This window comes from Poecilia reticulata, chromosome 13, assembly GCF_904066995.2.
Source record: "Poecilia reticulata chromosome 13, P_reticulata-male-v2, whole genome shotgun sequence".
Taxonomy (NCBI): domain Eukaryota; kingdom Metazoa; phylum Chordata; class Actinopteri; order Cyprinodontiformes; family Poeciliidae; genus Poecilia; species Poecilia reticulata.
The window spans coordinates 31,151,306-31,173,735 of NC_088842.1; the positions used below are offsets into that span (position 1 = coordinate 31,151,306).

The 22,430-nt window shown below is 40.4% G+C and overlaps 1 protein-coding gene and 1 non-coding gene across 4 annotated transcripts in view; both read left to right on the plus strand.

Annotated features, from left to right (window-relative positions):
- Positions 1 to 694: 694 nt before the first annotated feature.
- The window catches only part of eml2 (EMAP like 2), a 40,333-nt gene continuing 18,597 nt past the window's right edge, over positions 695 to 22,430 (plus strand). The window contains exons 1-4 of one of the 3 annotated variants that reach the window (XM_081614486.1): positions 695 to 972; positions 16,501 to 16,728; positions 18,583 to 18,700; positions 19,699 to 19,800. In XM_081614486.1, coding sequence (XP_081470612.1) covers positions 762 to 972; positions 16,501 to 16,728; positions 18,583 to 18,700; positions 19,699 to 19,800 — 659 coding nt within the window. In that variant the 5' untranslated portion in view covers positions 695 to 761. Of the gene's footprint in view, positions 973 to 8,969; positions 9,085 to 16,500; positions 16,729 to 18,582; positions 18,701 to 19,698; positions 19,801 to 19,862; positions 20,530 to 22,430 lie in introns of those variants that run through there. The other 2 variants (XM_081614487.1, XM_081614488.1) reach the window with 2 other exon arrangements.
- LOC145554756 (U2 spliceosomal RNA) lies at positions 2,289 to 2,478 on the plus strand. Its single transcript, XR_014090748.1, has one exon. It is a non-coding gene; the product is annotated as a U2 spliceosomal RNA (small nuclear RNA).

The window sequence follows — 22,430 nt, forward strand, 5'->3', positions numbered from 1 at the left end:
ATGGTCGGATTTTCGAAATAAAACCTTTCTGATTATGTGAATGAAATTGCAACCAAATGATTAGAAAATGAAATCTATTAGAAACACAATAACATTTTTGAAAAACACCTTAAATGTGTGTGTGTATATATATATATATATATATATGGTACAATCCCCTCTTTTAATCACTTGAAACTATGTAATATTTTATATTAATCTCATATATTTCATTTTATTACCATTATTATTTACTTATTTATTCATTTCATGCAGCAGGACTGTTCATTTGGCCTTTTTCTCACAAGCAACTTTTCCACATGTAGCTTGTTTGATGAATTTGACGGGCAGACAATTAGAAAATGATTAAGTTATTTTAATTTATATTTTAATTAAAAGAGAATTGAAAGCAGAAAACAAAAATTATGATGAGAAATTTAAGATAAAAAAAATTATGGGAATCAACTGTTTTTTTTTTCTTTTGCATGTTATTTCTCATAAATGTTCCAAATAGTGGTTTAGAGGATTTATAGGCATTATTTCACACCTAAGAAAACTACGAAACATGGTGGTGGCAGCATTATGTCGAGTCTCTTCAGAACGCTTACATTTTTGTGTTCCTGTAGAAAGAGGATCCCAAAGTCCCGTCAAAACAGAAGCGGCATGCTTTTAATTTGAAAGTGGGAAACGGAAGTGGGTCTGTAATAAAACCGTCGGCTTGCCGCTAGCTGCGAAGCTGGAGCGGGAGAAGCAGAGGCAGCTGAGGCAGGTTGAAGGTGTGAATGTTTATGGATGTCGGGGAGCCGGGAAGGGGTGACGGCGTGAAGACGACACGGAGAACAGCGAAGGGAGGACGGGGGAGTCCGCCGAGAGCAGGAGGAGCCGCGGACAGGCAGGGCAGAGGAGAGGAGCGGGGAAGGATGTCGGAGAGGATCGCTTCGTGCGGGAGCCTGTGTGACAGCACCAACCTGCTGCTACAGTACTGCAACAACGGTGAGCCGCCTGTCACGTCCCGGCAACACGCACACACCTGGTGGCCTCCAGGAAACACGAACATTCACACATTTTAAAAAATAAATCGTTTTATTCCATCTACATTTACTCACTACTTATAAAATTAAAATATTGATATGAATAAATTAAAAATTAATCATTAAACAGTCGGTTAAAAACGTACTCCATTGGTAATTTTTTTAAATTATATTTTTTAGTTTTTTAATCTATTTTAGAATAGAAAGTAATTTTATTTTGAATTATTTTATTTCCATTTGTTTCTTAAATTCTATTAAATATATATTTTTGGTTAGTCAAACCAATTAAACTGAGAGCTAATCTTAAAATAACTGTTTTATCGGTAATATTTTTCTTGCTTCTATTTCTAATATTTGAATTAGATTAAATGCATATTCTGGTTAGTAAGCACAGTTAATCTGAAAATTAATCTTAAAATAACCTTTTTAACCTTTCTTTTTTTTTTGCTTGTGTGAAGCGGCTGGGTATTCCGTCTGCGCATGCGCATACTGAATGGCTAGGTTAATTGATCGTTAGCTTAGCGACGTTTCCTGGTGAGTTTCAGTTTATCTGATGCCTTAAAGTGTGTGTTACATACACATTTTGTTGAATTCGCATTATTACAGCTATAATTACGATGCAAATGTTTTCGTCGGAGTGTCGTTGATAGTTTTAATGAGGTAAATTAAGTAAAAGTTTACTATGTCGGGCTGAATGTGTTATCTTCTCGGACTGTTGGTTTGTTATATAGTTGTGTTCCTTCTGGGCTTACCGTACATTTTTAGTAAAGTTTATTTTTTAAAGGTTTCTGGGAATATTTGACAAATTATAAATGGTGGTATTTAGTCAAAGAGCCTCTCCTCGCTGTCATTGGACGCTGATATGAGTTACTACGTGAATAAATATATTATTTAGTGTGATGTATCAATGAGTTAGTGGGTTACAAACTTAATTTAACGCCTCTGAAAAACTTTATTTAAGTAACTTCAATTAACAGCGAAAGAAATCGGAACATTCGTTTATAGTTTAAGTAAATTGGCAGTCGTATCCGCTTCTCCGCTTCCTATTGGACGAAAGCGTATCACGTGGTTACATGTAAACCCGGATATTTTCCTTTTGTTGACTGATTGAGTTTAACATCCCGCGACATACTAACACTAAAACTACCGGGTCATCATAAAATCAATATACCACCGTTTCTGTTTCTGCTAAAGCTTTAAATTAATGTTGACGTTTCTGAACCGGGAGTTAAACTGAGCCCCGCCTGGAAGAAATAGTTTCCTCCCCAGTTACGTGGCATCGCTTCTCGGCCTTTTGGCTCAGATCAAGTGTAGTTTCTGTTCTTATCAGTTTAATATCTGATAGTCCTTTACATGAGGACCAAATATTAAATTGATTTTTGGAACAAGGAGCTGGAATAGAGGCTTGCCTCGTCCTCTCCATGCATTGTCCTGGTATTGCAGTATGTCCAGGAACGGTGCACCTCCATTATGCTGTTGAATAGTAATACTATTGAGTAAAATCAAAACTATTGATTTAGTCTAGATGATTGAAATAGTGACTGTAGTTAACTTAATATCTGATCATTGGTTTTAGTTTTTACGAGTTATTCCCAGTTACTTGATAACTTTTCAGTATGTTTAAGAAAACATGGAGAAAATATTAATTATGATTATGTATCTGTTTTTCTTTGCCTTTGCTTCTGGAATCTTTAAACCTGTTTATCAGGATGATGCTTGCAAAGCAACTCCACCTCTGAATGGCTCAAAAAGAAAATGACAAATTGAAGGTTTTTGGAACGACTTAGTCAAAGTCCGGACTTTTGTTGAGTGCGATTTTACTTTAGAACCTGTCATGGTGGGTGAAATAACACAATGCATTGTTCTCATGTGACGTCATACCTTTGGAAACTTTGTAGCTGGCGGCCATTTTGGTAGGCACCGAAACGAGCTGTCATAACAGTTGCTATGACAACAACAAACAAGCCGTGAGATTATAACTAGCTCTCGAGTTGTTGAGTACTCTGCCTCTGTGACATGCTAAGATAAATATCGGATATTTACTGTAATACTTGCTATCGAACTAGCAATACGCCATTGGCTTGTACTGTTAATAGTTGTTAGCACCACAAACGTTAGCAAATCAGTTCTCTGACCTTTAGCTACACACAGCAAATGTTTGTTAATGTATGTCTTTGATGGGGTTGGGCATTTATCCTATCGTTTATCATTTATCTTGATAAATATCTTTTCATGGTAAGAATTTTGATTTATTGTTGCCACAATAAATTACAATTGATTATGTTTTAAAACCCCAAATTGTCTGTATTGTCGGGGTTGTTAGTTTTACTATTTTTTTCCTTTGTATCGATAACATTGAAAATATGATTAGATGCTGTTACTGTGTGCTGTTTACTTCATGTGGCTGCTGTCCTAAAGAAGCATATTATAAATGGGAAGCATTTTCAAGAGCAGTATTTGTGTTTGTGGGGCTGTTGTTGCTGTGACACACAGCCACAGTCATACAGTTACCTAGAAAAGTAGTAATAAATAGTCCTTATCATCACGGTTGTTACGGCTGCCGGTGGTGGAGTTTCTCGTTTCCTTGTCCTCCCTGGCACGTTTGCATCAGCAATATCCTGATTCTCATGAAGCATTACATGCAAATGCATGAAGAATTTGGATATTTATCATATCGAGAGCATCAAAGGAGGATGAGACAGTAAAATTAGGCACTGGGTTTTGGACTAGCAGAGTAAAATATTCATGCACACGTCAGTGATGAAGTATATTCTAGATCCTCCGTTCACTGCTACGACCACAGCAGGTCAAATTTGAGACATTTAATGTGGTAACAATAAAAGTGAAGATTAAAAATCAATTGACAACTTTTTTTTTTGCAGTTTTAGGTAATGTGGTTACTGTGTGAAATACTCATGTTTAGATTTTTATTGATATTTCTTGATGCTGTCATGGAACCAACAGTGGAGAAAATAGTAAAAGTAAAAATTATCTCAGTTTTCTTTTTTTAAAGGGATAGTAATTTGTAAAACTGACTTTTTTTTTTAGCTTTACATCATGTTATAATTTTATTCAGTCATCAAAACCAAACCTGGAGTGTTGTTTTGATTCTTTCATGCATGTTTGAGAAATCTTTTAATCTCCATGGCAACCATTCAGCTGTGCAAAACGCCTGGTTGGACCTAGCCCCACCTTCGAGGCGCAGCTCCGCCTCTGAGCTGCAATTTCCTAGCTTACATCTCACAGAGCAGCCCTCTTCAGCAGCTCCTTCAGACTAGCCAGCAGCAATTAGCAGACACCAGGTGGAACTGCGCATCAGAGCTCTTCATAAGAGCCACTTCTCAGTACAACGCTGGTAAAACATTGTGAAAGAGTTGGTAGGGGAGCGATGATGACACGACTACCTGAAGGCGGAGTTTCAGAAAGAACAGGAGTTTTTAAAGAGACAAAGGCCCAATTTCAAGGCGTTAAATTACACAGTCAGATTTATTTTGATGTAGCATTTTGATAACAACTGAAGAATTAAACTGAAAAGGGGAAACAAATTTTAGATGTCCTCGTTTTTTCCACTTCACAATCACGCACCTCTTTCTGTTGGTGTATCCCACTAAAGTCCCCCAAAATATATTGAGGTTTTTGGTTGTAACATGAAGAAATATGAAAAATCTCAAGCTGTCTGTACATTTTTTCAGGGCTTCGTGTTTGTAACGGATACATAGACGTGTCTTTGTCTCTTTTCCGTGAAAGCAGAATAGATTTTTTTAAGTGAATCATCCTGAACAAGAGCTGAATACAATCTGAATCTTTGAACTTTTAAACCACAGTGTGTGTGTGTGTGTGAGTGTGTGAGTAGATTAATGCATTGCTGCTCATTAAAGACACAGACGGCCCCGCTGAGCGGCAGGTGGGAGGACAGCGAGGGGTGGTGAAAGTCTGACCGGACCTGTGATGTTCCAGCACCATCTGATTGGTCAATGTTGAGCTTTTAAATTCAGCTGAAGCTCCTGGTTACATATAATCTAATTTAAAAAACCAGTATAAACACTGTTTGGCTGAAAGTGAGGAAGAGACTGAGAATGTAGAGGGAAAAACGATATTTACTGGCAGTTAAGTGACAGCTGGTCCTGCTGGGGAAGGTCATCTGCCCAATTTAAGCTCCTCTGTTGTACATTTGATTTTATCCAACTGAAACACTGACACTTTAAAGAAGTATTACGTCTAGTAGCATCAAAAAACCAGATTTATTCCACAGCAAGGACGACTACAGAGCCTAATCCTTTTGCATGGTTGGTAAATGCTGTTTGACCATTTGAAAATAAATGGAAATACACCAATTTAAAAAAAAATCAATAAAAAAGAGTTGTTGCTAAAAAGTGTTGATAGGATGAGGTGGTTTTCTTTTTTTTGGTGTTTTGCATCAGACAAGTCACATGATCTTGATGTTGCCACTGTTGCAAACCACGAAGAAGACAACAGGAAGTAGTTGGAGGATAATGGTGCAGAATTTTATTAATGACTTATCGACTGGACAAACTTATTCACATCTGATTTTAATGGAAACACCACAATTGTGATTTTTTTTTTTTTTTTTTTTACATGACCAAAACATTGACAAAGTTTACTGCACATTACTAATGGAAATGCAGCTAATGGGAGAATTCAAGAGTTGGGACTCACCTGGACAGGTAACCAGGTGTCCAGCAGAGACAGCCGCCACGCCCAGTTCAATGCGTCAACTGTACACCTAGCTTAGTCCGTCTTTACTGTCACTGTTTTGTAAAAAAAAATAAAACACTTATCCTGGTGGCGGGCCAAGTATAGCCTGGTGGCCCGCCAGGCTTATAATGGGGTAAACGATGCTACGGATGTCTTTCTGGTTCTTGCCGTCTTATTCGCTAAGGAGGATTGTGGCTGATTTTTATGGTCAGACAGCAGCGGAGCAGGGTGGTGTCCCGTCAGAACGTCAGTTCCCGAAACCACACAAAAAAACCCCTCAGTGCCACTCCGCATTCGTTAAAGAGCTGGTGGGGCCCAAGTGACTCCTTGGATTACTTATGCTCATTTCTTGTATCTTCTGGTGTCCCTCCAGGCTCTGTTCTTGGTCCCCCCCCCCCTTATTTGTTAGAATGTATCACCTTTTTCTTTCTAGAAATGAAATATTTTTACCTTTATATATCAGCTTTTGCTTTTGAAACTGCTAAATGTTAAAGATACCGATGTAAGATGTGGAACAGCATGAAAATGCGTATTGGTGGTAAAGCCTCGTGTGTGTTTTGCTCTGTCTGTAGCAACCATCTGTCCTCTGTAACCAGAGACCTTCCACCCAGATCAGCTTCTCTCCTCTCACTCCTGATTACACCAGAAGGCCAACCCTGCTCCCCTTCACCTGTTAATAATGTTTATAGTTTTATTGCACTCCTCTGGATTATATATTAAAGAATTTTATGGCATTGTAGGAACAATTCTCAGATTAGCTCCCCACGTCAGACATCCAGGCTGCTTTTTAACACACTTTTCACTCTATCCCTAATTCATGCTTGAGTTTTAATAGTTTCACTGTCTGCTGGTGGGTTTGATGGTTCCCCGTCTCTGAATTCACGTTTTCCATGTAGTGTGAGTTCGAGACGCCGAGTAGGCGTAGAGTTTATGACTTGTTGCAACTCCCATCCGGACTTTAATTGGATGAAACGGAGCAGAAATGTTATTAATGGGTAATGTTCTACTAAAAAAAACCTGATTTCTGTTGGAAAAGGGCTGGATGTCTAAATATAAGAGAACAAGAGGGAGCACATGTGTCTCCATGAAAACACACATTACTGCAGAGCGCAGCGGCGCCTGAAACACGTTTCAGTTTAAAGGGAAGCTGCAGCCTGCAGAGAACAGACTGTTCCTTCAGATCGATGTGACTGAAGACTGAAGCAGTGCGTGGAGCGTTACAGCCGCTGGAGCCGTCAGTCACTGTTCGCCAGTGAACAGCTGATGATTCTGACTGATGAAAACGAGACAAAATGACCCGTCTTCTACGTTTTCTTCAGGGAGCGAAAGAGTCTGCGTCCAGTTCAGGCATCAGACGCTGAGGTCAATTTTTTATCCATCAGTGTAAATAAATAAGGACTTACTGAATTGAGTGTCTGCAACACTTCTGTGTGATTATATGGTTTTGTGAATCACAGACACACAAAACCTCACACTCACTGTCATAACAGTCGTGCTTTTTAAACATGTTTTTTGTTTTTCTTTAAAAAAGCAGCAGCTTCCTGGCCTGCAGTGAAGGTTAAATTCACTAATTACTGGGACAATAAGTTGTCCCAGTTATTATTGCGATAAACGATAATATTGTAGTTTTGAGACCACGTTCCGTTAATTTTATGATAAAAGCGTAATAATGCGAGTTTACCTTCTCAAAGACTAATAAACTCTTAATTTGAAATATCTAAAGTAAAACCTAACAACGAAAAACAAGCAAAGCCATAAATAAAAGTATGATGTCTCTGTAAACAAAATTACCCTGCTAAAGAAATATCAATCATCAGAATGGAAACTATTGAGCTCATTTTAATGGTTAATGGTTTTGGGTTTTTAATTATATCCTCCTGACTACCAGGAAAAAAATATTGTCCCATCACCATTTTTTTTAATCCTACAGTCTTTGTAAGGTAATAAAAGGTTTTATGCACTTACTTTGTCTCTTCCCATAAAATGTGTTATTACTGATAAACGCCATTTTTATGAATTAGAAAAAGGTACGGACAAAAGTCCCACCCCTTCACATGTGGCATCATTGAAAAGCCCTAAATGTCTCCAGATACCAAAAGGAATGAATTCAGTAGAATGCAGGGGGTGGGACAGATATTCAAGTTTAGAAATGTCCTCTACAGAGGACAAAAATCAAGAGGATAGTCTAGTTTTATTTCATTTTGACTTTTTGTCTAATTTTTGCTTAAGGTTTTAGTGTGTTTGTTAGTTTTCATTTATTAGTTAAATTTCATTTTAGTTTAGTTTTTATTAGTTGTGGTAGTAGTTTGTTTTTTCAGAATTAAAAAGTATTGTGTTGTGATAATGTGCACATCGACTGGATAATGAAAACTCAACAGAAGATAAAATTTTCCAATTTTTTTTGGTGTTTTCTCCCAACTTTTTCTGTTGCCGTTTTGCAGAGAAGCTTAAGCTCAGCTGAGAAAACTAATAAATTAATTAGATTAATTAGATTAATAAACAAAAAAACAAAGGATATTATATTTATAATTTCATTTATTTTAGTTTTATAAGTGCACAATGTAGTTCTAGTTAATTCTAGTTTGTTTTTATTCAGTTAACATGCCATCAGGCTTATTCTGGAGCTTACCAAACTGAATGTCTGAGCCTTAAACGGGGAAATCTCCTTCAGTCTTTTGCTGATGTAATTTTTAGGCAGAAACAAAGTGCTTTAAATTCTAAGCTTTTTGCTTTAAATTTTTTCACTTTTTTGTGAGTTAAGCTGCAGAAATCCACTTCCTGTTGATCCAGCCTGCAGACAAACGGGCTGTCTTTAGCCAACTGGAGAAACATGGCGTCTTGTTGTGATGTTTCCACCAGGATGTGGTGCCTAACCTTCTCTGTGAGGGACTCATTAATCATGCAGGGTGACTCTGCAGCATCTCTTCCTGGCGGTGCCTGGCTGTACGGATGCTGATGCAGTGTGTGTGTGAACGTGGCCCCGAGCCAGGCTCCGCCCCGCCGCTCTCGGCTCTCCCTGCCTTTACTTAATGAGACACGAGGAAGAGGAGGGATGTAAAGAGGATGAAGAGGGAAATCTGGGGGGGAGGGAATGGCAGGAGGAAGAGGGAGTGGTCCAAGGGACTGAGGAGGAAGTGGAAATGGAGGAGGGAGTGGTTCAGCTGGAGAGGTGTGTGTGTGTGTGTGTGTGTGTGTGTGTGTGTGTGTGTGTGTGTGTGTGTGTGTGGAGATGGGAGGGAGTCCATGAGCTTGTAGTTGGGGAAAGTGACCGGGTCGACTGAGCGACTGTTGGCTCTCTGGACTGACTGACTGACTGACAGGAGGAGTGACCAGAAAATCACCGTGGGCCGAATGGCAGGTAGGCAGCTCCACCTTCATCCTCATCCTCAATTCACAGCTTGAATATTTCACCACCTTCAATTTTCTGACTACCTGCGCCGGCCTCCATCACTCAGCGCTTCATCAGCCGTATCGTTCCGCCTGTCTTCCCCCCACCTCCCTCTCTCTCCATTCATCCCTGTCTTTTGTCTCCCAGCTCCTCTGTTCCCCGCTTCCTGAATCATCCAGCCATGCGTCTGAATCAGCTTCACGTCAGCTGACTCTTAAATACGGCTACCGTGTTGTTTAAATGGAGATCCTGCAGAAAGGGAAGTTGGTGCATGCGAGTTCTGTTGTGCTGCTGAATATGAAGCCGATGTGACCTCCGGTTAGCAGGGACAGTAATGCAATACCCCTCACTCGCACCCACTGTGACTCTGTGTGTTTTATGGTAATTGAAGGACAAAGATGAATAGTATCGCTGCTGCAGCTCTAAGCAGATGGTGGATGTGAAGGTGAACCCTGCTGCTTTCATCCTGTTTTCTTCTGAACCTGTAAGAAATGAGACATTACCTCAGAAACACGAGTTTACATATCGAAAACTGAAAGAGTTTCAACGGATTTCCATCTGAGCGAACACAGAATGCTGTTATATCTGCTGAACCAGCCAGATGTTAGAGCAGACATTACCTCAGAAACACAAGTTATAGGAAACTGTCAGTTTTTGAACAGCTTAATACCAAAGATAATCTGACTAATATTATAAAATAAATAAAACATCTGTCTGAACCAACCAGTCCCCATGTAAAAGAAAATATATATACCATGTTTCCCCGATAATAAGACGTATCGGGGGGCTCCAGGGGGGTCGGCTAATATAAGCCGTACCCCGAAAGTAAGACGTATGTCTTACTTTCAGGTTACTTTCGGGGAAACACGGGGTATTGCCGCCTCCCTCTAATCTAGCTGCACGCCGCCTCCTGCCCACGTCCGCACCGTCCCCCTCTCCATACGTCACCGCGCCGTCCCCTGCACTTCCTTTTATAAAACTGTTTTGTGGTGAATACAATACTGTTCGGGTTGTTAATAAATGTTAATTTTATGGTTAAAACAAAAAATTAGACAATTTTTTTCCAATATAAGACACCCCGAAAGTAAGACATAGTGGGGCTTTTGGGGATAAAAAGAAAGTAAGACACTGTCTTACTTTCGGGGAAACACGGTATTTATAATTCCCCACCTGAACCTTATAACCTTTGGGAATAACTCAATGATTGATTTCTGGCCCACTTTTCCTTGCAGAATTGATTTTGCTCAGCTACACTGGTGGATTTTGAGCATAAACACAAGATTAAGGTCATGCTGCTGCACACTGTGTCCAGTTCCAAGACGAAAACAACTTCCAAAAGTACACAATCCCATCTGTACATTATCCCAAGACATTTGGGAAAATATCCTGTTAGGTGTGGTGTAAAATCACACTGTGAAAACACAAAATCTACTTTCTAGTGGAAATACTTTAGTTCACCTGAAATAAGACAAAACTAATTTTCAAGTGATGTTTCAGCAAGAAATATCAGCTGGTTTTAAGTAAATAATTGCAAGTTCCACTTACAACACTTGGACCTTATTATGGAAAATTGACTTTATTAAGCTTTACGTCATGTTTTAATGTTTTCTGTTATCAAAAACATACCTGGTGTCTTGTTTTGATTCTTTCATGCATGTTTGAGCAATCCAATTGAATCTCCCCTGGCAACCATTGGGGGTGCCTAAACGCTTGCTCTTACCGAGCGCCGTCTTCCACTCGGCTCCTCTAGACTAGCGGCAGCAGCAGTTGAACACCTGGCTCCAGTACATGGAACCTACTTCTCATCCAGCGCCCCTAAAAACGGCTGTAAACGGCATAACGAGGAGCACTGTTGTGATGACGTGGTGAAGGCAGAGTGATGAAAAGAGCAGGAGCTTCTTAAAGAGACAGAGAGCCAATTTTTCAAGACCTCAAAATACAAATTCAAACTTCCTTTAACCATGTTTCAAACGTCTGCCTAAATAAATCTTCCTTATTTTAATTGTAAGTAGTTCTTTAAATGTCCTGTGAGATGAAATACTTACCCATGTATCCATAACAACCGGAACTTTCAATATCCAGCAAGTTATTTTAGCAATTTACCGTCTGTTAAACGAGTGCCCTCCGGATTAATTACACTCGCTGCAGCTGCGAAGTTTCCGTATTAACCCGATATTTGCTGGAAAGTGCAACGTCTCCCCTTTCAGAAACCGTTGGAATTTTTTAGATAGCGCTACGTGTGGCGGAATTACGGTACTGCAAATTTAGATGCGTCACCGCCGACACGTTCTGTCTAGAAGGGTTAAGTTATTTTTTATATCTACAGCATTATAGCAGCAAACAGACGGTATCATAGTTAGTTGGTTGTGCTATAAAATGGCACCATGTGCCTGGAAAACACATAATGCTGCCCTTTTTAGCTCAAGCACACTTGGGCAAAGCACAATAATGATGCAAAGCAAATTAGCGAGTCCAGCTGACGACTCACAAAAACAAAACTGAAAGCTCTGGAGTGGTATACTCAAAGTCCAGACTTGAATGTCATTGAAATAATAAGATATGAGCTACAACCAGGCGCGGAGCTATATGGGGGGCTGTGAGGGTGGCTGCCCCTCGGCCCAGGCCGGATGGGGGCCCGGGTCTGGAGGGAGGAATTGTTTCAAGTTGCTTTAACGTCTGATTGTAGATGGAGAAAGTGCGCCCCTGCCTGTTCAGAAAGGTGTATGCTGTCCCTCAATGGAATATATAGTAGTCAGTCCCAGTGACTGTTTCACTCACAGTTTAGCCAATGTGCTTCCTGGGTAAAAATGAAACGAGAAACGCGGCCCAACACCCCCCCTGCCCCCGCTCAACAGTTTCCAGCAGCGCAGGTGATACACGTGAAGGGTCCGGTCATTGGCCCCGCCCCCCGGCCCGACGCTGACTTCTTTCCGCTAGTGGCTACAACAGACTAAATAATAATACTTCCATCAAGAGTGGGTTTTGATCCCTTCACAGTGTAAAACATTACACTGTTTTACACTGTGTAATGTGTAAAACAGTTTTTGCAATTATGATAATTGCAAAAACATGCAATTATCATAATTGCATGTTTTTAATTAACATTAATATTTCACATCCAGCCAGAAACTTAAAAATGATATTCTGTCCATATTTTTCTACTTTATTGGTGCCACTGAATTCCTTCTGTGTTTAAAGTATGCAGGTCATAGCAGGTTTTCTTAACTGCATCATGACGTCGAGACATTTCCACACATCCAGTTGATTAAACCTCAAATTTGCTTAAACTGCATCAGTTTAAATCTGGGATCTTTTCTAAAACACATTTTACTCAGTTTTTTCTGCTGCATATGAAAGGTAATGATTCGGCAGTTTAAAATGGGCTGCACAGTGGCGCAGTTGGTAGAGCTGTTTCCTTGCAGCAAGAAGGTTCTGGGTTCGATTCCTGGCCCTGGTCTTTCTGCATGGAGTTTGCATGTTCTCCCTGTGCATGGCGGGTTTTCTCCGGGTACTCCGGTTTCCTCCCACAGTCCAAAAACATGACTGTCAGGTTAATTGGTCTGTCTAAATTGCCCCTAGGTGTGAGTGTGTGTGTGCATGGTTGTGTGTCCTGTGTGTCTCTGTGTTGTCCTGCGACAGACTGGCGACCTGTCCAGGTGACCCCGCCTCTCGCCCGGTACGCTAGCTGGAGAGGCACCAGCAAACCCTCCTGACCCCATTAAGGGACAAGGGTGTAAAGAAAATGGATGGATAGTTTAAAATGTTTCACAGTATTTTCACGCTGAACCGATGAAAACAGACTTTGGCGATGCTGTTTTTACCTTCTGTGTTTTGGCTGCATTTCAGCTGAAATCTGTTGGTTCTGAGACGCTGAAAAAAATCCCCGTCTCTCCTTGTTTGCCGCCTGTGTGTCTAATTTTTGCTGCAGGATGGATAAACGTGACGTTTCTCTTCATTTTTCTCACGCATGATCTCCTCCCACCAACATTCTGTCCACTTCCTCGTCAGTTTCAGTTAATATCCATAAAATGGTGGTTTTCTTGTTTCTAACTCCACCAGAAACTGTTAGGAAAGATTAATCGGATTTTCCACATCATTTTTTGTGGTGCTCCTGGATGTAATTTGTGAGATAAGTGACAAATCAGCCACTCTGAAAATTAATAATAGATGTTTCTCTTTAAACCAGTAGCTATTTAAAACCTTATCCTGTTAGAAACAAAGTGAACGCTTGATGAGAACATAATATAATTCAGCATTATTCTGTTTTCTAGATCCACCAGAAGCGGTTTGGAAACAGACGGATTTAATTTAATTTGTGTTGTTTTTTGATGTAATTTGTGAAATAAAGGACAAATGGGTCACTCAGGACGTACATAAGGTATTTTTCCTTCAACTGGTATCAGTTTAAAACCTCATCCAACGCCTCCGATTAAAAACGAACTGAAAGTGTGATGAGAAGTAAAGATAATGCTTCGTTATTCTGGTCACTTCTGCCATGCAAATCTCCCCTCAGGCTGATAATTGCATGTAAATCAGAAGTTTGATTTCCCTGCAGCCTTTTCCTGCCTCATTTGACTGTGAAATGTGTTGCTGTAGAAGTAACTGAGCTGCTCTGAGGTAATGCAGTGGTGAGAATAATTAACTCCACTTTATGGTTTTATATAAACCTACAGCCCGTCTTTATTGGCATTTTTTATCTTTGTTTTGTTAGTTGTGCGGTTAACCCAGTTGAATAGGAAGGTTTTTTAAAATTATTTACTTTAAAGTATGTAGTCCACTGAAAGAACATTCCTGCAGCTGTTCAATCTGTTCTGGACTTTGACTAGACCATTTCGACAGCCTTACCAAACGCTTTTTCTTGATAGAACATATTTACAGAGATGGTATTTTTGTTTAAATTAGAAATGTACATATTGATTTCTCCTACAGTTATCGCTCTGAATATGCTGCTCTTTCCACAAATTCTCTCTTTTTGAGTATGTAAATTAGTTGATTATTTCAATAATCAATTGATTAATTGCTTCAGTCACAAAATGAAGTATAAAGAGATTATGAAATGCATTTCTTTTTATTTTAAACTGATTTTGCACAACGTTTTTTTTAAATAAGGCTTCAACTGAAAGTTATTTGCAAACAGAATAACACAGTTGCAGTTAAAGTACTTTTGAGTTATGCCAGTATTGTCTTTGTGTTTATATCCATCCATCCATCCATCCATCCATCCATTTTCTTGCACCCTTTTTCCCTCAGTGGGGTCGGGAGGGTTGCTGGTGCCCATCTCCAGCCAACGTTTCGGGCGAGAGACGGGGTCACCCTGGACAGGTCGCCAGTCTGTCACAGGGCAACACAGAGACACACAGGACACACAACCATGCACACTCACACCTAGAGGCAATTTAGACAGACCAATTAACCTGACAGTCATGTTTTTGGACTGTGGGAGGAAACCGGAGTACCTGGAGAAAACCCACCATGCACAGGGAGAACATGGAGACTCCATGCAGAAAGACCGGGGCCGGGAATCGAACCCAGAACCTTCTTGCTGCAAGGCAACAGCTCTACCAACTGCGCCACTGTGCAGCCCTTTGTGTTTATATGTAAAGTAAAATGTTTTTTGGTTCGTAGCAGGCTGTAATCCGGCGATGTGGGTCAGATTAATAATCTCCAGAAGGCAGTGTGCCGTTGGTAATCTGACATCTTTCAGCGATGATGATTGTGTTGGAAAGGGTTTGAAATAAGAGCGGCAAAGTGAAAGACGGTTGGGGTTATCAGACTGAACGTCAACCTGAACCTAATTAATATTTAATGGCAGAAGCATAACATCACTTTTTCACTGAGAATTTAGAAAAATCTATTAATCTGGTCGATGTCTTCGGCATGGATGGACGTCTGTCGTCTGTCTGCTGGACTGTGCAGCAGTTCAGAGAGGACCAGCTGCCTCTACTGTTATGAATTTGGGTTGTGAGACGAAGCTGGAGTACCTGGAAATGGCACCTGCATGCACAAGGAGAACATTCAAACTCCATGCTGATCGCTTCATCTCGAGAAATGTTCCCTGATTTCAAAACTTTGGCTGAAGTGGTGCTTGTAGTTCCAGTTTGGGAGTAGAGCGCCGATTTGTCCTCTGGATCATTATAACCTTTGAAACGTTTGATTACGCACAAGCTGGCGATCGATTCAGGTGATCAATCGGATCAGGAGGAAGTTGTTAGTTACTTAGGCTACAATCAGTGGTATTTTTCGCTGAAGAGACAAATTTACATGTATCCATCTGCTTTATGTGGATTTTCTTCTCAGCTTGTTGAATATTAAACTAAATTACAATTAAATGCAATTAAATATGTTATTATCATTTTATTTATTCTTTTTTTTTAGTTCAACCTGTTGATGAAACCAACACTGAGCTGAAGGCTTTGTTTTCCTCTGAAGTATCTGGAAACTTTTGTCAGAATAAAGCGTGCCACGAACCTTTTGAGATTTTACATGAACACAAAAATCTGGTTTAATCGTCCAGAAAAATTAAACTGGGCCATCATTTGATTTAATTTTAGCTCGTTAAGGTAACGCTCACCTGTTGGAGCCTTCGTAAGTTTTGCTCGTACGAATGACTCAAAGTCTTCTGGAGAGAAATGTTGAGAGCACAAATGGATCCTTTGGAAGTTGGGTTTGGCTCTGTACCACCGGGCTCTCGTGTGAGAAGCGATCCAGGTTCTTCTTTTTTATTTTTTATTTTTATTTTTTTATTACAGTCACAGTGACACAGTGTGTGGCATTATCTAAAATGACACCAGTCAAATGTTATATGATAAACAACAACTCAGGGAAAGGTAGATGTATGTTTTTGTAGTAATACACTAAAATGGGAAACATTTTATTATAACACAAGTAACATATTTTAGTTATTAGGAAAATTAGAGAATAATTAGGCCAACATGTTGAACTAATCCTGGATCACTTTAAAACTGCTTCACATTGTCTTAACAACACACAACATTTCCTCACATTAAACTAGTTCACTTAATTTTTAATTCAGGAAGGAAACAAGGCATTGTTTTGTTTCTGCAGCTGCGACTCGGATCGTTTTCCCATCCTTCCTCCTCCAGCCTGTCAGTTTAAACTGGTGTTGGTTTACTTTCATTGTCTTTCCTTCTTTATGTCTGGTTCAGAGTCTCCCTAAATAATTCAGACTGGTCCGTCTGTGGAAACTCCTCTAGCCAAAAAGGCCGATTTAATTTAATTTAAATGTTTGTTTTTGCTTTTATGTTCGTCTTTTTCATTGTCCAGTGTGAAGCTACCATTATACGTTCACTTCCTCCTCCTCCTCCTCATGGTTGCCACAGTTTTGATGAAAGCGTGGTTTATTTTTGAGTCTGACCTTCTCTCCAGATGACACGGTGTCGGCCAGCAGCAACATGGACATGGAGGACAGAGTGTCCCACCTGGAGCAGAGGCTGCAGCTGCAGGAGGACGAGATCCAGCTGCTGAAGGCGGCTCTGGCCGACGCGCTGCGTCGCCTCGGTTACTGCGAGGAGCAGAGCCAGGGGCCGCATGCAGGGGGCGCTCACGCTGGCAGGAGGCCGCTTGCTGCTGCCGCTTCAGCGCCGCCTACCAAGGGTAAAAACGTTCCCTTTTTACTGACCTGTTATTTGATCTCTGAAATGTGTAATGAGAAGAGGCTCCCAGTAGCAACGAGCGTTCAGCTGAACTAATTAAACGTCAACAGCTGAATATTTGGCATAAAATTTGATTTAACTAAAAGCATAAATTTTGTATTTGGCAAGTTATTTAAAAGCAGTAAAATGTAAATGTAATTTTTTTTAATAAAGGACTTTTTAAATGGGGCCCTGTTGAGATATTATGAGTAGTCAATATCTTACAACGTAAGTTAACATTTGTAGCATTTTTTTTTGTTTTGACTTAAAGGGGCAGTGTCATATAAAAGCAACATTTTTGAGCTTTACATCATGTTATAATATTATCCCCTCATAAAAATCATACCTGCAGTGTTGCTTTGATTCTTTCATGCATGTTTTATCTCCATGGCAACCATTCGGCTTCGCAAAACGCCTGGGTGGGCCTAGCTCCGCCTTCGTGATGCTGCTCCTCCTCGTAGCTGCAGTTCCCAAGCTTCCAGACTCTGAGACTTCCCCACTCAGCTCCTTCAGACTAGCCAGCAGCAATTAGCAAACACCTGGTGGAAGTGCCGAGCTCATTACAGGAGCTACTTCTCAGTTAAACGCTGGTAAAAATGTTGTGAAAGCGTTAATAGAGGAGCCATGCTTGGATGACTAACTGAAGGCGGAGTTTCAGAAACGGCAGGAGTTTCTTAAAGAGACAGAGGCCCAATTTCAAAGTAAAGTAATATTTGGGGTTAGGTGCCCAGGGGCACATCGACATGTGGCAGGAAGAAGCTGGAATCGAACCTACAACCTTCCGATCGCAGGACGACTACTCTACTCTACCCTCACAGCCACAGTCGCCCCACATATAGTCTGTTTTAAACAACTGAAGTTGACATATTGATTATGTCATACAGCGATAAAGAGGCAATGCATAATATTGACCTGAGTGAAGTTGGGCCCCCCCCACTTTCTTCAAATCAGACGAAATTGGTGTCAAACGTTTGTGCTACGTTTGTGCAGCAAAAATTTTCGTTTGTGCCGCTTTCATTTTAAAGATATAAAGAAATGTTTCTAGAGATCATCCAAGGTCAACCACCCCCTCACCTTCTTCACACCAGACAAAATGGGTGTCAATCAACTCGGCTACGTTTGTGCTACGTTTGTGCAGCAAAAATTTTTGTTTGTGCTGCTTTGGCTTTGAAGATAATAATAAAAGTGTAAAGGGCAAAAGGTCAACCAGCCCCTCAACTTTTATGAAATCCAACTTTCTTTATATCTTTAAAATGATAGCAGCACAAATGAACATTTTTGCTGCACAAACGTAGCACTAACGTTTGACACTAATTTTGTTTGATTTCATAAAGGTGGGGAGAGGGGGTTGACCTTGGATGACCTCTACAAACATTTCTTTATATCTTTAAAATGATAGCGGCACAAACGAAAATTTTTGCTGCTGCACAAACGTAGCACGAATGTTTGACACCAATTTTGTCTGATTTGAAGAAGCTGGGGGGCAACTTCACTCAGGTTGAATATTGCCCCTTTAATTGCCCTCTTGCCCTTTCATAAAGCGGATCCAGTGTTTCCATTTAGGAAGAACAGAATAAAGAAAACCTTTACAGATTCACAGTATTACAGCTTCTGTTTCTTCTGAATCATTTTTCAGCCTGTTGTAAAAGAAAACTCCCACTTTTAAACCAGACTGAAGACGCTGCCTTCTTTCTTTCATGCATTTCCGTTTTCTACATAATCCATCGCTGCTGGAGCTGAAGTTGTTATTTTTTCGAGCCGGTTGACGAAGCTGTGAGGTTTTTAAGACGAGTTGTTTCGATGTGTCGCCTTCCAGTGCGTCAGCTCCTGCAGGCTCTTCCCTCCAGGCCTCTGAGTAACGGCTACGTTCAGCAGAAACGCCTCCTCTCCTCGCCGTCGTCGCCAAAGAAAGAGGTGCTGCAGTCCATCAAGAGGTAGGATGGGGGAGGAAACTTTAACTAGGCCAAAAGGCTCCGTGTGGGTTCTCGAGTGTTTGAATTATCCAGAAAGAATAAAATGCAGCATGTGGAAAAGATAAAACCTGCTTGTTTATACACTTCTTCCCAAGAAAAAAAGCTTTGTTTTTTATATTTCTTTCTTTTTCGTATCTTTTTTGTTGCTTTGTTTTTGTCTTTATTCCTGCTTCGTATCTTTCTTCAATTGTTTCTGTTTCTTTTTTGATTCTTTTCTTTCTTTGTTTCTTTTTCTATTCTTTCTTTCTTTTTCTTTCTTTTTCTCTTTTTTTCTTTCTTTCTTTGTTTCTTTTTCTCTTTCTTCCTTCCTTCCCTCTTTTCTTTATTCTTTTATTTCCCTCTTTCCTTTTCTCTTTCTTTCTTTTTCTTTCTTTCTCGCTTTTTCTCCCTTCCTTTCGTTCTTTCTTTCTTCCTTCCTTCCCTCTTTCCTTTATTCTTTTCTTTCCCTCTTTCCTTTTCTCTTTTTCTTTCTTTCTCTATTCCTTTCTTTTTCTGTCTTTCTTTCGTTCTTTCTTCCTTCCTTCCTTCTTTTCTTTCCCTCTTTTCTCTTCCTTTCTTTATTTTTCTTTCTCTCTTTTTCTGTCTTTCTTTCGTTCTTTCTTCCTTTCTTCCTTCCTTCTTTTCTTTATTCTTTTCTTTCTCTCTCCTTTTCTTTCTTTCTTTCTTTCTTTCTTTCTTTCTTTCTTTCTTTCTTTCTTTCTTTCTTTCTTTCTTTCTTTCTTTCTTTCTTTCTTTCTTTCTTTCTTTCTTTCTTTCTTTCTTTCTTTCTTTCTTTCTTTCTTTCTTTCTTCTAATCTTGTGATTATTTTGGTTGCATAATCCAAATCATGACGTTTTCAGGATAAAAATCAGCAGCAATACTTATTTCCAGTTTCATCAAACCTGTTTAAAATCATAAATTAAAGTCCTAAAGCTCTGGACATTCAGATCTGTTGTTGTTGTTGTTTTTCCGTCTGCAGGAAGAGCATGTCCACAGAAAGACTTACCCTGGTCCGCAGAGAGATGGCAGCAGAGAGTCGGAGTCGGACCACGTCCTCCAGCAGCTCCTCTGGTGGGAAAAGGTAACGTCTGCTGCTGGGGGGCAGGAGGCTGAAAACTGCCTCTAGATTACAGTTTCCGTTTATTTAACGAGAACAAACAGAAATTATTCTTGTATGATCGTTTCTGTATGAGCCAGCAGACATGATTATTGAAATAAAAATAAACTAAATTCTTCTGAACAAACTGGAAGTCTGTGGAAACAGGCAAATCCAAACATTTTAATTAAATAAACTGCAATTAACCAACTGAAGGCGATTTACTTGAACTAGTTTGTCATAATTATTGTTTCCACAATAAATTCAACAAAGTGTTATGACACAGTTTTAAGTCCATATTTCCAAAAATTAACATAAAGCTTTAAAACTTTATTTTACATTAAAATCAATGAAGTTTGTAACATATGAAGAGGAAAATGTTCTTGATCTTTGTACAGAAAAACTCCAGTTTGGCTCAGGTCAGAGTAAACATTGTGATGAATTCCCCGGATAAATGTGGCCGTTTGGTGCTGCTGTCCTGCGTTTCTGCTGACGGCTCAGATTTCCTTCCTGGTAACGAGGTGTGGTTACTGGGTAACATGAGGGGGCGGGGCTTCGGGCTGGAAGCCGCCCTCTGATTGGCTGCGATGCTGAGCTAAAAGTTTGCAGAGCGAAGGAGGAAGTGTGTGTCTGTGCGGCTGCTGAACGGGACACAAACGGCTCTGCAGGAAGCTGGAAGCTGCTCTGACGGGGAAACATGAAGCGATCCTCCAGGTAAACGCCAACAGCGACGCTTCAGAGACCCGCTGGGACCACTCCCTGCTGGTTCTGCTCCACTTCGGACGGGTTTCCACTCACATTGTGTTATAGATTTCTAAGCGTTGAGGAGGTTTGTGTTGTCACGCGAACAGCTGGATGTGGTTGGGTCTGTGTGTGCGGCGCGGTGGGGAGGGGCAGCAGAACCCGACTGGAGGCAAAATCTGTGGGTTTTTTTAAAAATGTTTTCTCTCCACGTAACAACTTCTGTGTCATTGGTTACAGCAAACAGTCGTCTCCTGACGTAAAAAACAAACAAACGGATAGGGAAGGAAAGGTGCAGGGCTCAGCAGATCTGATCCGGTCGCTATGGTAACCAGCCGCAGCTTCTTCTTCTTCTTTGTGTGCGTTGGGGTTTACCTGGGGATCACCTGGCGAGTCGGAGCGCCGCAGAGGGAGTTCGGCTTCATGATCACGGTTGTGAACGCTGCTTGATCGCATTTCCTGCTCAACATGCAGCAAACTCTGCTGCCCCACCAGGAACTGGGTTGAGTTTCTCCGACCTGCACGTTTTAGATGTTCGACACAAAAACCTGATTTTGAAATGACTTCACCGCACCATTCTGCTTCATTTACTACTAAATACAACTTATTTTTAATCACTGGAATCATTTTGTGAGCACGTGATCTTGATTCAGCTGTTTTCAGACGTGATGAATCCCGCAGGATTTAATCCGGTTTTGTGTAATTTTGCGGTTTCTGAGTGGAACCGTGCAGAAAACGTGTTTTTAAAGTCGACGGCTGCAGCACTTAAGTCATAATGGATCAGCTGATGGATGACCGCACCCATCACCCCGCAGTTGAAGGACGCCACAAACCATTAGTGGGGTAGAAACGTCCATTTCCTCCCTGCGGCTTTGACTGCACCGCTTTGTTTTCTGATCCCTTTTAGTTCTCGACAAGAAAAGCTAATCAGGAAATATCTTAACTGGAAATATCTTTTAATGCAAAGACATAAAGTGAAACATGAAGGCTGGAATGAAAAAGTTAGAAAAGATGTCATAAATTATTCTGACTGTTTTTGGGTCCAGGTTTCATTTGTGGATGGTTACCAGCAGGGATCGGCTGTTTTTAATGTAACCACATGACCTTTGACCTGCTTATCTAAGAGGTTTGACTCTAAATGTTGGCAGGTTTGATGAAATGAAACTTTCTGAACTGGTTTTGCTGCTTCAGGGCTGAAAACTGAAATAACTGACAGGTTAGCAGCAGGAGTATGGCAAGCTGTTTGAATATATAATCAAACCACACTTCCAACAGCTAATTGAACTAAATGTCTTAAAATATTTTATGAAGGCATGTTGAGGTTTTAAGGGGTTGAATTTGGGTCTCTATGAAGACATTTTCCGACGCGTTTCTGTCGGGTTTTTTTTCTTGGAAAAATTATGCAACATAATCACAATTAATAGTTTTTCGCCATATTAGACATTTTTGAATGAGTTCTTGTTGGTTAAAATAAAATTTGTCAGTTTCCTCCTGTTTACCGAACCTACAGTAACTTTTTACAATCAGATTTGGTTTTTAATCTGATCCCATCTGTAGTAAATGATAAAACTGCCTTCCATAGAAGGCTGGTAAGATTTTACCAGCAGGTTTTGTTTCTGTCTTTTAGTTTAACATCCATCACAGATCTGCTGTTTTTCGTCTTTCTTAAGTTGATTGCTGCCCTTGTTGTTGAACCTCTGAACTTTAAACCAGCAGACATTTTGTTTCTGTTTGGCGTTTGTTTATCAGAAACGTGCAGCTCTGGAGAAACGTACTCAGGAGGATTGCTGCGTCCCCCTGGTGCGTCCCTGCAGCTCGTCCGTCTCCCTCTGTGTGTTTTCCGAGCGCAGCCATCCAGGCGGAAAATGTTCTGC